The 16,385-nt window shown below is 43.3% G+C and overlaps 1 protein-coding gene across 3 annotated transcripts in view; it reads left to right on the top strand.

The window, feature by feature from the left end:
- avl9 (AVL9 homolog (S. cerevisiase)) overlaps window positions 1-16,385 on the top strand; it is a 305,466-nt gene that overhangs the window by 145,787 nt on the left and 143,294 nt on the right. For 2 of the 3 annotated variants that reach the window (XM_073070590.1, XM_073070722.1), the window contains one exon: window positions 10,007-10,045. The exons of the other annotated variant lie outside the window; for it this stretch is intronic. In XM_073070590.1, coding sequence (XP_072926691.1) covers window positions 10,007-10,045 — 39 coding nt within the window. The remainder of the gene's footprint in view (window positions 1-10,006; window positions 10,046-16,385) is intronic. 3 annotated transcript variants of the gene reach the window in all.

Raw genomic sequence — 16,385 nt, forward strand, 5'->3', positions numbered from 1 at the left:
TGTCTATCCAGATAATGATATATACCATCTCGAAGAATACTTTCCATTAATTTACCCACCACTGATGTCAAACGTAATTGCTAGGTTTACTCTTAGAACCCTTTTCAAACAATGGAATCAGATGAGCAATACGTTAATCCTCCGGCACCATCCCTGTCTCTAATGACATTTGAAATATTTCTGTCAGAGCCCCTGCTATTTCTACACTAACTTCTCTCAAGGTCCTAGGGAAATATCCTGTCAGGACCCGGAGATTTATCCACTTTTATATTCTTTAGAAGTGCCAGTACTTCCTCTTCTTTAATCATTATCATTTCCATAATTACCCTACTTGTTTCCCTTACCTTACACAATTGAATATCCTTCTCCTTAGTGAATACCAAAGAAAAGAAATTGTTCAAAATATCCCCCATCTCTTTTGGCTCTGTACATAGCTGTCACTCTGATTCTCTAAGGGACCAATTTTATCCCTCACTATCCTCTTGCTATTAATATAAGTGTAGAAACCCTTTGGATTTATTTTCACCTTACTTGCCAAAGCAACCTTGTATCTTCTTTTAGCTTTTTTAATTTCTTTCTTAAGATTCTTTTTACATTCTTTATATTCCTCAAGCACCTCATTTACTCCATGTTGCCTATATTTATTGTAGATCTCCCTCTTTTTCTGAACCAAGTTTCCAATATCCCTTGAAAACCATGGCTCTCTCAAACGTTTAACCTTTCCTTTCAATCTAACAGGAACATAAAGATTCTGTACCCTCAAAATTTTGCCTTTAAATGACCTTCATTTCTCTATTACATGCTTCCCATAAAACAAATTGTCCCAATCCACTCCTAAATAATTTTGCATCTCCTCAAAGTTAGCCTTTCTCCAATCAAAAATCTCAACCCTAGGTCCAGACCTATCCTTCTCCATAATTATATTGATACTAATGGCATTGTGATCATTGGACCCAAAGTGCTCCCCAACACATACCTCTGTCATCTGACCTATCTCATTTCCTAACAGGAGATCCAACACTGCCCCTTTCCATCCCAACTGTCCTTGTCCTAATGCTACAGCATGGGCTGCCTGATTGTAGAGGGTTGAAGAGATTGTGGGACAGATGGGAAGGATCACTGACAATGGTCAGAGCCCTGTGTTTTGCAGCCTTCTGGTAAATATGTCTAATGGTTGGAAGAGCCCACTCATTGCCATCAGCATATAACCTGGAGCTCCAGAGGGCCCAACACACGAGACCACTGTTGTAGTAAGATCATGAATGCCTACTATTCTAGGACCAGACTGCATTTTGGTAAATCGGATCACTTGGCTGTCCTTCTCCTACCTGCATATAGGCAGAGGCTAAAGAGCAAGGGTCCAGAGATTAGGACAACAAAGAGGTGGTCATGGGAAGCAGAGTAGCAACTAGAGAATTGCTTTGAGTCAGTGGACTGGGCCGTGTTCAAGGACTTGTCTGTGGATCTGAATAAATAGACCGTGCTTGTCACAGTCTTCATAAAAACAGTTGTAAGCAAATCTGCCCCCACAAAATCATTCAGTCTTCCCCAACCAGAAGCCCTGGATGAACCATGAGATCTGCAATCTGCTGAGGGTAAGATCAGAGACCAAGGAAGTTCCAAGAGGTCTAGGTATGATCTCCAGAGAGCCATCATGTGGGTGGTGTCAATTCCAGACTAAACTTGAATCACTGTAGGATGACTGACAATTGCAACAGGGCTTGAATACTATCACTTCTTATAAAGTTAAATCAAGCTACGTAGGTGACAGCAGGTCTTCGCTTCCACGTCAACTCAATGCCTTCAATGCTCATTTTGACCATCAAAATATGAAGGAACCATCAGGGACTCCTACAGTCCCCGATGATCCTATGGTTTCAGTCTTTGAGGCTGATGTGCGAACAACCTTCATGAGGGTGAACACACTAAAAGCATCCAACCCAGATGCGGTACCTGACCAAGTACTGTGCTGATTAGTTGGCTGGAGTGTTCACTGAGATCTTTAACCACTCACTTTGCCAATCTGAGGTATCCACCTGCTTCAAGCAGGCTTCAATTATAGCAATGTCCAAGAAGAACATGGTAACCTGCCTCAATGATTATTGTCCAGTAGCACTTATATTCATAGTGATGAAGTGTTTTGAGAGGTTGGTGATGAAACCTATCAACTCCTGCCTGAGAAGTGGCTAAGATCCACTCCAATTTGCCTACCGGAGCAACAGGTCCACTGTAGATACTATTTCATTGGCTCTTCACTCAACCCTGCTACACCTGTCCCTACACCTCATCTCTTACCACTATTCAGGGCCCCAAACAGTCCTTGCAGGTGAGGCAACACTTCACTTGTGAGTCTGTTGGGGTAATCTATTGTTTCCGGTGCTCCTGGTGCGGCCTCCTCTACTCGGCGAGACCCGACGCAGATTGGGGGACTGCTTCGTCGAGCGCCTACGCTCCGTCCGCCACAACAGACAGGATCTCCCTTCAACTCTCCTTCACATTCCCATTCGGATATGTCCATACATGGCCTCCTGTACTGCCATGATGAGACCAAACTTCGGTTGGAGGAACATCTCATCTACCATCTGGGTAGTCTCCAGCCCCTTGGTATGAACATCGAATTCTCCAACTTCCGGTAATTCCCTCCCTCTCCCTTCCCCCATCCCACCTTTACTCTGTCTCCTCTTCTAGCTGCCTATCACCTCTCATGACTCTGCCTTCTTCTACTACCCATAGTGCATTCCCCTTAGATTCCTTCTTCACCTCTCCTGCCTATCCCCTCCCTGCTTCCCCTCCCCCACCCCTTGATCTTTCCTCTGATTGGTTCTCCCCCCCCCCACCTTCTTTATAGGGCCCCTGCCCCCTCCTTCTTTAGTCCTGACGAAGGGTCTTGACCCGAAACGTTGACTGCTTCTTTCAATGGATACTGCCCGACCTGCTGATTTCATCCAGCCTTTTTGTACGTCTTGATTTGACCACAGCATCTGCAGTGCACTTTGTGTTTACCACACAGGACATACTCTCTTCTCATTGCTACCACCAGGAAGAAGGTACAGGAGCCTCAGGACTTGCAACACTAACTTCAGGAACAGTTATTAACCCTGAACCATTATGCTCTTGAACCAAAGTGATAACTTCACTCAACTTCAGTACTCCCATCATTGAAATACTCTCATAACCTGTGGACACACTTTCAAGGATTCTTCATCTCATGTTCTCAATATTTATTGCTTATTTATTTATTATTTCTTTCTTTGTGTATTGAGTATGCCCACAAGAAAATGAATCTCAAAGTTGTATATGGTGATCAGTAAGTACTTAGATAATAATTTACTTTTTGAACTGAAGAAAGACACTGGTGATCCTCTCAGTAGTCCTCACAATCCTTTGTAGCATCTTACAATCAAATGGCTTGTAATTCTCATACGAGACAGGAATTGCTTGTGTGTTTGCAGAAAACACAAAAATTGATGAAGTTGTGGGTGTTGAAGAACTTTGTCAGGATACAAATTAATTGCAAATATGGACAGAGAAATTAGATTAGATTAGATTAGATTCAACTTTATTGTCATTGTGCTGAGTACATATACAAAGCCAAATGAAGATAGCATCTAACCAGAAATGCAAAGAATAGTGTTATTTAGAAAATAACTGCAAATAAAAAGTAAGTGCAACAGCACACAAATATATACTGAGACAGTACAATATAGGTGCAGTACTGCTTAGCGCTGTGATGTGAGGTTCAGCAGGGTCACAGCCTCAGGGAAGAAGCTCTTCCTGTGCCTGCTGGTGCAGGAGCAGAGGCTCCTGTAGCACCTACCGGATGGGAGGAGAGTAAAAAGTTCATGGTTAGGGTGAGATGCATTCTTGATAATGCTTTTCGCCCTGCCCAGGCAGCATTGTAGATGGTCTCAATGGTGGGCAATTGGGTGCCGATAATCTGCTGGGCAGTTTTCACCACACGTTGGAGTGCTTTGCGGTCCGATATGGGACAATTGCCATACCACACTGAGATGCAGTTGGTGAGTATGCTCTCAATGGTACAGTGGTAAAAGTCCGTCAGTATCCTGGGACAGAGGTGAGCTTTCTTGATGCTCCGCAGGAAATAAAGGCACTGTTGTGCTTTTTTGATCAGGATGGAGGAGTTCAGGGACCAGGTGAGATCCTCAGAAATGTGGATACCAAGGAATTTGAAGCTTGATACATGCTCCACTACAGCTCCATCGATGTAGATGGGGGCGTGAGTGTGGCTCCTAGCATGCCTGAAGTCCACAATGATCTCTTTGGTCTTTTGGATGTTAAGGGCCAGGTTGTTGTTGGCACACCACGCGACCCGGTGCTGGACCTCGTCCCTGTAGGCCATCTTGTCATCCCCTCTGATCAGGCCAACCACCGCGGTGTCGTCTGCAAACTTAGTTATGGAGTTAGAACCATGTACAGGAGCGCAGTCATAGGTGAAAAGGGAGTACAGAAGAGGAGTCAGCACACAGCCATGAGGTAAGCCGATGTTCAGGGTGAGAGTGGAGTAGGAGAGGTTGTCTAACTTAACAGATTGGGGTCTGTTAGTCAGAAAGTCCAAGGTTCAATTGCAGAGGGATGAGCTGAACCAAGCTGGCGAAGTTTGGCAATCAGCTTGGAGGGGATCACAGTATTTAATGCCGAACTAAAGTCAATGAACAGCATTCTGACGTGAGAGTTGGGGCTGTCCAGGTGGGTCAGGGCAGAGTGAAGTACCGTGGAGATGGCATCCTCTGTTGACCTGTTGGTGCGATAGGCAAATTGATGAGGGTCCAGGGTAGTGGGCAGACAGGATTTCAGATGTGATAGAACCAGTACTATTTACAGAAATAAATGAAGGTTAATCTGGGCAATTAGAGCATAGAACATCGAACAGTACAGCACAGTTATAGGCCAGTCAGCCCACAATGTTGTACCAAACTAGCTAAAAAGCAAATCAAAAACACCCAAACACTAATCTCCCCCCTACCTACACAATGTCCATATCCCTCCATCTTCCTTTCATCCATGTGATATCCAAACGTCCCTTAAAAGCCTGTAATGTATTTGCCTCTACTACAATACCAGGCAGTGCATTACAGGAATTCACAACTTTTTGAGTAAAAGCACTTAACCTTCACACCTCCTTTGAACTTAACCCATATCTCCTTCAATGCATGCCACCTGGTATTACAGGTGTCAATGCTGGGTATCAGATACTCTCTGTCTACTCTATCTATGCCTCTCATAATCTAGTAAACCTCCATCAGATCTGCCCTCAGCCTCCGGTGCTCCAGAGAAAACAACCCAAGTTTATTCAGCCTCTCGTGATAGCACATGCCCTCTAAAAGATGAGAAAATCTGTAGTTGCTGGAAACCCAAGCAACAAAAACAAAATGCTGGAGGAATTCAGCAGGCCAGGCAACGTCTATGGAAAAGATGATTTGCCAGATTAATACATGGCTGAGAAGCTGGGCAGGGCTTTAGGTTCTTGGATCACTGGGATCTCTTCTGGGGAAGGTATGACCTGTTCAAAAGTGATAGTTGCACCTGAATCCGAGGGGGACCAATGTTCTTGTGGGCAGGTTTGTTGGAGCTGTTGGGAAGGGTTTAAATTAATTTGGTGGGTGGTGTGAACTGGAATGAAAGGTCTCGAGATAGGGTGGATGGTAAAAAAGCAAAGATAGCATGCAGTCAGACGATCAGGAAAGGTAGGCAGATGATCGGACAAAATTGCAGCCAGCAGGGTGAGTATCAGTGCATTAATGATGCAAAATCAAAAAGGGTAGCAAATACAGCATTCAAAGTGTTGTACTCCATGCATTGAGATATAAGAAATAAGGTGGATGATCTTGTTGCACTATTACAGATTGTCAGGTATGATGTGGCCATTGCTGAATTGTGGCTGAAAGATGGTTGTAGTTGGGAGCTAAATGTCCAAGGTTACCAGTTGTATCAGAGGGATACAAAGGTTATGTGGCTATGCTGGTAAAAAATGGCATCAAATCAGTATAAAGATGTGACATAGGATTGGAAGATGTTGAATCCTTGTGGGTTGAGTTAATAGACTGTAAGAGTAAAAGGAATATACTGATTGGATGGCAGTTATATACAGGCCTCTCAACAGTAGCTGGGATGGGACCACAGATTACAATGGAAAATAGAAAAGGTGTATTAAAACGGCAATGTTATAATAGCCATGGGAGATTTCAACATGTGGGTCAATAGGGAAAATGAGGTTGGAAATGGATTTCAAGAGAATGACTTTGTTTAATGCCTACAAAATGGCTTTTTAGAGCAGTTGGTTGTTGAGCCTACCAGGGGATCAGCAATACTGGATTGGGTGTTATGTAATGAACCTGAGGTAATCAGAGAGTTTAGGGTAAAAGAACCCTTAGGATGCAGTAATCACAATATGATTGAGTTCAACTCGAAATTTGATAGAGAGGAGGTAAATTCAGACATAGTAGTGATTCAGTGGAGTAAAGGAAATTACAATGGTATGAGAGAGGAGCTGGCCAAAGTAAATTGGAAGGAGCTGCTGGCAAGGATGACAGCAGAGCAGCAATAGAAACATAGAAATCTACAGCACATTTCAGGTCCTTCGGCCCACGACGTTCTGCTGACCATGTAACCTACTCATAGAAACATACAACACAATACAAGCCCTTTGGTCCATGAAGTTGTGCTGAACGTGTCCCAAACTTAGAAATTACTAGGCTTACCTAGAGCACTCTATTTTTCCAAGCTCCATGTACCTTTCCAAAAGTCTCTTAAAAGACCCTATTGTATCTGCCTCCACCACCGTTGCTGGCAGCCCATTCCATGCACTCACCACTCTCTGAGTAAAAAACTTAACCCTTGCATCTCCTCTGTACCTACTCCCCAACACCTGAAACCTGTGTCCTCTTGTGGCAGCCACTTCAGCCCTGGGAAAAAGCCTTTGATTATCCACACGATCAATGTCTCTCATCATCTTATACGTCTCTATCAGGTCACCTCTCATCCTCCGTTGCTTCAAGGAGAAAAGGCAGAGTTCACTCAACCTGTTTTCATAAGACATGCTCCCCAATCCAGGCAACATCTTTGTAAATCTCCTTTGCACCCTTTCTATGGCCTCCACATCCTTCCCGTAGAGAGGCGACCAGAACTGAGCACAGTACTTCAAGTGGGGTCTGACCAGGGTCCTACATAGTTGCAACATTACCTCTTGGCTCCTAAATTCAATTCCACGATTGATGAAGGCCAAAACACCATATGCCTTCTTAACCACAGAGTCAACCTGCATAACAGCTTTGAGTGTCCTATGGACTCAGACCTAAGATCCCTCTGATCCTCCACCCTGCCAAGAGTCTTACCATTAATACTATATTCTGCCATCATATTTGACCTACCAAAATGAACCACTTCACACTTATCTGGGTTGAATTCCATCTGCCACTTCTCAGCCCAGTTTTGCATCCTATCAATGACCAATGACCCGCTGTAACCTCTGACAGCCCTCCACACTATCCACAACACCTCCAACCTTTGTGTCATCAGCAAACTTACTAACCCATCCCTCCACTTCCTCATCCAGGTCATTTATAAAAATCATGAAGAGTGAGGGTCCCAGAACAGATCCCTGAGGCACTCCACTGGTGACCGACCTCCATGCAGAATATGACCCGTCTACAACCACTCTTTGCCTTCTGTGGGCAAGCCAGTTCTGGATCCACAAAGCAATATCCCCTTGGATCCCATGCCTCCTTACCTTCTCAATAAGCCTTGCATGGGGTACCTTATCAAATGCCTTGCTGAAATCTATATACACTACATCTACTGCTCTTCCTTCATCAATGTGTTTAGTCACATCCTTAAAAAATTCAATCAGGCTCGTAGGGCACGACCTGCCCTTTACAAAGCCATGCTGACTATTCCTAATCATATTCTACCTCTCCAAATGTTCATAAATTCTGCCTCTCAGGATCTTCTCCACCAACTTCCCAACCACTGACGTAAGACTCACTGGTCTATAATTTCCTTGGTTATCTCTTCTCCCTTTCTTGAATAAAGGAACAATATCCGCAACCCTCCAATCCTCTGGAACCTCTCCCATCCCCATTGATGATGCAAAGATCATCGCCAGAGGCTCAGCAATCTCCTCCCTTGCATCCCACAGTAGCCTGGGGTACATTTTGTCCTGTCCCAGCGACTTATCCAACTTGATGCTTTCCAAAAGCTCCAGTACATCCTCTTTCTTAATATCTACATGCTCAAGCTTTTCAGTCTGCTGCAAGTCATCACTACACTAAGATCTTTTCCATAGTGAATACTGAAGTAAGGTATTCATTAAGTATCTCTATTTCCTCCGGTTCCATACACACTTTCCCACTGTCACACTTGATAGGTCCTATTCTTTCATGTCTTATCCCCTTGCTCTTCACATACTTGTAGAATGCTTTGGGGTTTTCCTTAATTCTGCCTGCCAAGGCCTTCTCATGGAGCTAGATAATGTTAGAGATCTAGAAGATTATAAGGCTACTAGGAAGGAGCTTAGGAAGGAAATTAAGGGAGCCAGAAGGGTGACCCTTCATTCACTGAAACAAATCCCTCTGACACAAAAGGAATATATTCTTTTCTAACTAGATCAGATGACTTAGCCTTTTTCATAGCCAGCTTTACCATAAGAAGTTTTAACTTACTAGCAATGACCAACAACTCTGTCTTTTTGGCTTTCTGTAATACTTAAGAGGTTGGCACTGCCAGGAATCTGGCGCTGTCAGGACTCAGTTTCAATGTTAAGCAACTATATTTTTAGTATCTACCCAAAATACAGACAATTAAACAAATTATGCCCCTAAACAAAAATTAACAGTACTATGCATTTTTTAACTCACAAATTGTGTCAGGTTTGAGAAATGGCAATCCAGATGATTCCAGAAATCTACGGAAACAGGTGAGGGAAAGAAACTTGTAAATCCACACTAAGTTGACATGAGGCGGTGATCACGGAAAATTCCAGAGAATCCACGCTGGGAAAACAAGATAGCAGTCACAGCAGATTTCAGACGTTAAGTAGTGTTCCAAAATCCACCTAGGGATGTTACAATCTGACAGTCACAGAATATTCCTTAACACAAGTGGTCACCACTTAACACATCCAAATCCATGTATGGGTTAACAAAAAGTGATCTCCACAGGAATACTCCAGAAATCCCAAGTGTGGATCATGTAAAGTGACAGTTACGTATCCAATATGCACTGTGTGCTGCTAGTTATCACAATCCTCTGGACATGGAGGAGGATTAGACTTGTCTGCTGCTGTAGTGAACTTTTCAACTATCTCCACCTAGCTCGCTCTCCTGCTGGTAGCTCTCAGTCCACTGTTCCTTCTCTGCTGAATGTCCCAGAAACCGGTCCACATTTTGTTATAATGACGTCATCCACCCGCTTCATCCAGGCGCTTAAAATGACGCTCGCAGTAAAAAAAATGTTGACACATAACATCTTTAAAATTGTTCCAATCGTTGACGCTTTTCCAAAGACCGATGGCGTTTCATTTTCTTTCTGATCGCTTTATTATTTCCACTTTATTTTCAATCGGGATTGTTTTCCTTTTCTTTGATACATCACCAGCACTTGCATTGGATCTACGCTTTGGAGGCATGGTTACAAGGGTAAATAAGAGAAAAATTTAAGCCAAATACAAAGTTACACACTCAGCAAAGTGTTAACAGTAACATGATCCGACTGAAAATGGTGGACGGCATTCTCCTTCTTCAAACCGACGAACCGCTGAAGCCACACAATTTTTTCAGATTTTTAATATAATAGGCTTTCTAGCAGTCCGTTCGTAAGTGCGAGTTGTCCGTAAGTCCGATGTTTGTAACCCGGGGATTGCCTATATATTAATACAATTTTTGTAACCAATTATCTGTTGAAAATTCACTGATTGTTATTACAAATTCACTAATAGTTATATTCTGTGGAGTTTTAATAAAATATTCATCTGAGGCTTTTGTTTTTGCAGATAATAATTCTCTTCAAAATGATTCTTTTAGAGAGAAAGGTGAGTAGCCTGGCGAGTCTAAGTTGCTGATACTCATACATTTTTCTCTTGTGTTCAGAATACTTCTGTATACAGGAGTGTTCACTGATTTGATAATAAAAAAATTAGGTTACAAGATATTGTCTTGTCTTGAGGGACCTGAGTTATAGGGAAAGGTTGAATAGGTCAGGACTTTATTCCCTGGAGCATAGGAGAATAAAGGGAGATTTGATAGAGGCATAAAAAAATGATGACGAGAAAAGACAGTGTTAAATGCAAGCAGGAGTTTTCCACTGAGGTTGGGTTAAATTAGAACCAGAGGTTATGGGTTAAAGGTGAAAGTTGAGAAGTTTAAGGGGAACATGATGAGAAACTTCTTTATTCAGAGGGTGGTGAGAGTGTTGAATTAGCTGCCAACAGAAGTGGTGGATGTGGGGTTGATTTCATGATGTAGGGTTGATTTCAACATTTAAGAGAACTTTGGATAAGTATATGAATGGGAGATGTATGGAAGTCTAAGGGCAGGTGCAGGTTGATGGCTGCAATGCATCAGAGCTTTCCAACTTACTGCAAATATTTAATTATACTTTGCTCAAATGCAATGGAAACTTATTATTCGCAATGTGGCTGTCATTGGCAAGGCAAATTCTCACCATCAATGCTCTTGTGAAGATGTTGTTAGAACCTTCTTGAAACACTTTAGTTAGAGGCATAGAGACGTGCAGTGCAGATGCAGGCCCTTTGACCCATATAGTCATGCTAAACCATTTAAGCTACCAAGTCCCATCGACCTGCACTGGGATCATAACCCTTCATATCCCTACTATATAGTCATAGAACACTATGCATGTACCTATCCAAACTTTTCTTGAAATCCAGCTTGCATGTGCCACTTGTGCTGACAGCTTATTCACGACCCTCTGAGGGAAGAAGTTTCCCCTCATGCGGCCCTTAAATTTTTCACCTTTCACCCTTAACCAAATAGGACATACATGGTAAATGGTAGGGCATTGAAGAATGCAGTAGAACAGAGTGACCTAGGAATAATGGTGCATAGTTCCCTGAAGGTGGAATCTCATGTGGATAGAGTGGTGAAGAAAGCTTTTGGTATGCTGGCCTTTATAAATCAGAGCATTGAGAATAGGAGTTGGGATGTAATGTTAAAATTGTACAAGGCATTGGTAAGGCGGAATTTGGAGTATTGTGTAGAGTTCTGGTCACCGAATTATAGGAAAGATGTCAACAAAATAGAGAAGATTTACTAGAATGTTACCTGGGGTTTAGCATCTAAGTTACAGGGAAAGGTTGAACAAGTTAGGTCGTTATTCTTTGGAACGTAGAAGGTTGAGGGGGGACTTGATAGAGGTATTTAAAATTATGAGGGGGATAGATAGAGTTGACATGGATAGGCTTTTTCCATTGAGAGTAGGGGAGATTCAAACAAGAGGACATGAGTTGAGAGTTAGGGGGCAAAAGTTTAAGGGTAGCACGAGGGGGAATTTCTTTACTCAAAGAGTGGTAGCTGTGTGGAATGAGCTTCCAGTAGAAGTGGTAGAGGCAGGTTCGGTATTGTCATTTAAAGTAAAATTGGATAGGTATATAGACAGGAAAGGAATGGAGGGTTATGGACTGAGTGTGGGTCAGTGGGACTAGGTGAGAGTAAGTGTTTGGCACGGACTAGAAGGGCCAAGATGGCCTGTTTCCATGCTGTAATTGTTATATGGTTATATGGTTAACCCATGACCTCTGGTTGTAAATCTACCTAACCTCAATGGAAAAAGCCTGCTTGCATGTACTCCAGTTATACCCCTCATAATTTTGTATACCTGTATAAAGTCTCCTCTTAACACCAGTAGTGAGGACCAAGAAAATATGGACAAAGGAGACACAGGAGTGTTTACAGGACTGCTTTGAATTGGTGAACTTGACTGTATACAGTGATTCATCTTTGATTTTGGATGAGTATTCTGAATTTGTTACTGACATCATTAAAACCTGTATGCACAAGTGTATGCCTACAAAAACTTGTACAGTTCCAAACCAAAAGCTGTGGATGAGCCAGGAGATATGTCATCTGCTAGGGCTAGATCTGTGGTGTACAAGTCTGGTAAATCAGGTCTGTACAAAAAAACAGGTATGACTTGCGGAGGGCAAATTGCAATTCAGAGCGAATTTGCAGGTGACGTTGGATGCATATCAACTCTGGCAGGGTTTGGAAGACATTACTTCCTGCAAGCAAAACCCAATTGCATGAATGGCAGCCATCCTTCACTACCAGATGAGCTCAACAGCTTCTATGCCCGCTTTGAAAGGGAGAGTATAACTACATCTGTGAAGAATTATGCTGCACCCAGTAACCCTGTGATCTCTGACTCAGAGGCCAATGTTAGGCTCACAGAATGGCAGGCCCCGATGGAGTAACTAGTAAGGCTCAGAAAACTTGTGCCAACTATCTGATGGGAATGTTCAAGGACATTTTCAGCCTCTTACTACTAAGTTGGAAGTTCCCACATGCTTCAAAAAGACAACAATTATACCAGTGCCTAAGAAGAGTAGTGTGGGTAGTACAGATTCACTGCTCTTTGGTTAAAAAAAATTACTCCTTAACTCTGTTTTAATTTTGAAGCTGTGCCCTCTAGTTCTGGACACCCCAACCAAAGGAAACATCCTCTCCACATCCACTTTATCTAGCCCTTTCAACATTTGGTATGTTTCAATGAGATCACCTCCACATTCTTCTAAATTCCGGTGAGTACAGGCCCAAAGTTGCTAAACGCTCCTCATATGTTAACTCCTTTATTTCCGGAATCATCTTTGTGAACCTCCTCTGGACTCTCTCCAATAACAGCATACATTTCTGAGATAAGGGGCCCAAATATTTTGGCAATACTCCACCAACATTGCATTTGCCTTCTTTACCATAGACTTAACATGTAATTTAACCCTCTGGGAGTCTTGCACGAGGACTCTGGTCCCTCTGTACGTCTGATGTTTGAATTTTCTCCCTATTTAGATAATAGTCTGCATTATCATAATTCTCCAACACTGTATTTCATCTTGCACTTTTTTGCCCATTCTTCCAATTTGTCTTAAGTCCTTCTGCACATTGCTTCCTTAGCAATACTTTCCCTCCTAGATGCCAGGGTCAGAGATGTTTTTAGATGCGTCCACAATATCCTGTAAAGGGAAGGTAAGCAGCCAGAAGCCATGGTACATATTGGTACCGACGACAAAGAAAGAAAAAAGGAGGTCCTGAAAAAAGAATATAGGGAAGCTGAGAAGCAGGACCTCAAGGTTAGTAATCTCGGGACTGCTATCTATGCCAAGCGACAGTGAGGTTAGGATTAGAATGAGATGGCAGATAAATGTGTGGCTGAATAATTGGATCGGGGGGAGGGATTCAGATTTCTGGATAACTGGGACCTCTTCTGGGGCAGGTGTGACCTGTACAAAAGGAATGGGTTGCACTTGATTTTGAAGGGGACCAATAGTCCTGTGGGCAGATTTACTACAGCTGTTGGGAGGCTAAACTAATATGGCAGGAGGATGGGAAACAGGATGATATAGATGAATTTGAGCCAGCAGGTTTACAAGAAAATGATGGGTGTAACATGAACGTAAGGAAGGACAAGCCAATGATTGGGTGCAAATGCAGACAGAGCAAAGAGTTAAATTGTACCATAGAGTTAAAATTCAAAAGGGCGAAGAATGCAGACTGAAAATGCTATACTTAAATGCGTGTAGCAGTTGGAATAAGGTGAATGAACTTGTGGTGCAATCAGAGGTCAGATGATATGATATGAAAGAGGTGACAGGGTCAGAGAATGTTGAATGTTTGTGGGTAGGTTTAAGAAATTGCAAAGGTACAAAAAACATTATGGCAATCATATCTTGGCCTCCAAATGGTAGCCAAGATGAGGGGTTGTGTTTGCAAAGGGAACTGGAAAAGACGTGATAAGGGTGATGTCACAATTGTAATGGGGGACTTCAATATGTAAGGGGATTAGGAAAATCAGGTTGGTGTCAGATCACAAAAGAGAGAATTTGTTAAATGCCTATGAGGTAGGTGGAAGGCTGCTGGACCAGACAACATTCCTGGTAGAGTGCTCAGAGGATGTGCAGACCAGCTGGCAGATGTTCTCACTGACATCTTCAACATCTCCCTGAGCAGCGCCACCGTTCCAATGCACTTCAAGGCCGCCACCTGGGAGACCTCAGTCAGTCCGGATCGGGAGCAGCATCTCCAACACCATCACACTGAACACGGGGGCCCCCCAGGGCTGTGTGCACAGTCCACTGCTGTTCACTCTGCTGACCCACGACTGTGCTGCAACACACAGCTCGAACCACATCATCAAGTTCACCAATGACATGACTGTGGTGGGCCTCATCAGCAAGATCGAAGAGTCAGCTTACAGAGAGGAGGTGCAGCGGCTAATGGACTGGTGCAGAGCCAACAACCTGTCTCTGAATGTGAACAAAACAAAAGAGATGGTTGTTGACTTCAGGAGAGCACGGAGCGACCACTCCCCGCTGAACATTGATGGCTCCTCCGTAGAGATCGTTAAGAGCACCAAATTTCTTGGTGTTCACCTGGCGGAGAATTTCACCTGGTCCCTCAACACCAGTTCCATAGCAAACAAAGCCCAGCAGCATCTCTACTTTCTGCGAAGGCTGAGGAAAGTCCATCTCCCACCCCCATCCTCATCACATTCTACAGGGGTTGTATTGAGAGCATCCTGAGCAGCTGCATCACTGCCTGGTTCGGAAATTGCACCACCTTGGATCGCAAGACCCTGCAGTGAATAGTGAGGTCAGCTGAGAAGATCATCGGGGTCTCTCTCTTCCCGCCATTACGGACATTTACACTACACGCTGCATCCGCAAAGGAAACAACATTATGAAGGACCCCAGGCACCCCTCATACAAATCTTCTCCCTCATGCCATCTGGGAAAAGGCACTGAAGCATTCAGGCTCTCACGATCAGACTATGTAACAGTTTCTTCCACCAAACTATCAGACTCTTCAATACCCAGAGCCTGGACTGACACCAACTTACTGCCCTATTGTCTTGTTAATTATTTATTGTAATGCCTGCACTGTTTTGTGCACCTTATGCAGTCCTGGGTAGGTCTGTAGTCTAGTGTTTTTTTTCTGTGTTGTTTTTTATGTAGTTCAGTCTAGTTTTTGTACTGTCTCATGTAACACCATGGTCCTGAAAAACGTTGTCTTGTTTTTACTATGTACTGTACCAGCAGTTATGGTCGAAATGACAATAAAAGTGACTTGTCTTGACTTGAAATGGCTTTTTAGAGCAGCTTGTGCTTGAGTCTACTTGGGGAAAGCTATCTTTGATTGGGTGTTGTGTAATAACCCAGATCTTATTAGGGAGCTTAATGTAAAGGAACCCTTTAAGAGGCAGTGCTCATTTCAGTCTAGTTTTTGTACTGTCTCATGTAACACCATGGTCCTGAAAAACGTTGTCTTGTTTTTACTATGTACTGTACCAGCAGTTATGGTCGAAATGACAATAAAAGTGACTTGTCTTGACTTGAAATGGCTTTTTAGAGCAGCTTGTGCTTGAGTCTACTTGGGGAAAGCTATCTTTGATTGGGTGTTGTGTAATAACCCAGATCTTATTAGGGAGCTTAATGTAAAGGAACCCTTTAAGAGGCAGTGCTCATAATCTGATTCAATTCATCTTGTAATTTGAGAATAAGTTAGATGTATCAGTATCGCAATGGAATAAAAGCAATTACAGAGGCACGAGAGAGGAGTTTGCCCAGGTGGATTGGAAGAGGATAGTGGTGGGGATGACGGCAGAGCAGAGATGGCTGAAGTTTCTAGGGATAGCTTACAAATCGCAGAGCAGATGTCCTGCGGAGAAAGTTGTTCTCAAATGGCAGGGATATGCAACTGTGGCTGAAGGAAAGTTAAGGACTGCATAAAAGCCATGGAAAAGGTATATAAAGTAGCAAAAGTGAGTGGGAAGTTGGATGATTGGGAAGCTTTTAAAATTCAACTAAAGGCAACTAAAAAAGCGTTAAGAAGGGAAAAGAGGTAAAGGGAGAAGGATGTTAGTGCAGGGCCCTCCTGTGTCCATTCCCCTCAGCAACAGTACCCTTTGGATACTGCAGGGAGGTGACCTTTCTGGGCAAGGCAGCAGTAGACAGACCAATAGCACTGTAGTCGGCTCTGAGTCTCAGAATGGAAGGGTGAAGTCAGGCGGAGAAGTAGTCATAGGGGTCTCAATAGCTAGGGGGCTAGATAAGAGATTCTGTGTCAGCAAAAGAGACACCATAATAGTGCGCTGCCTCCCAGTTGCTAGGGTCCAGGATATCTCTGAACGGTGGCAGGGGA

Source organism: Hemitrygon akajei, chromosome 1, assembly GCF_048418815.1.
Source record: "Hemitrygon akajei chromosome 1, sHemAka1.3, whole genome shotgun sequence".
In the NCBI taxonomy this organism is placed as follows: Eukaryota; Metazoa; Chordata; class Chondrichthyes; order Myliobatiformes; family Dasyatidae; genus Hemitrygon; species Hemitrygon akajei.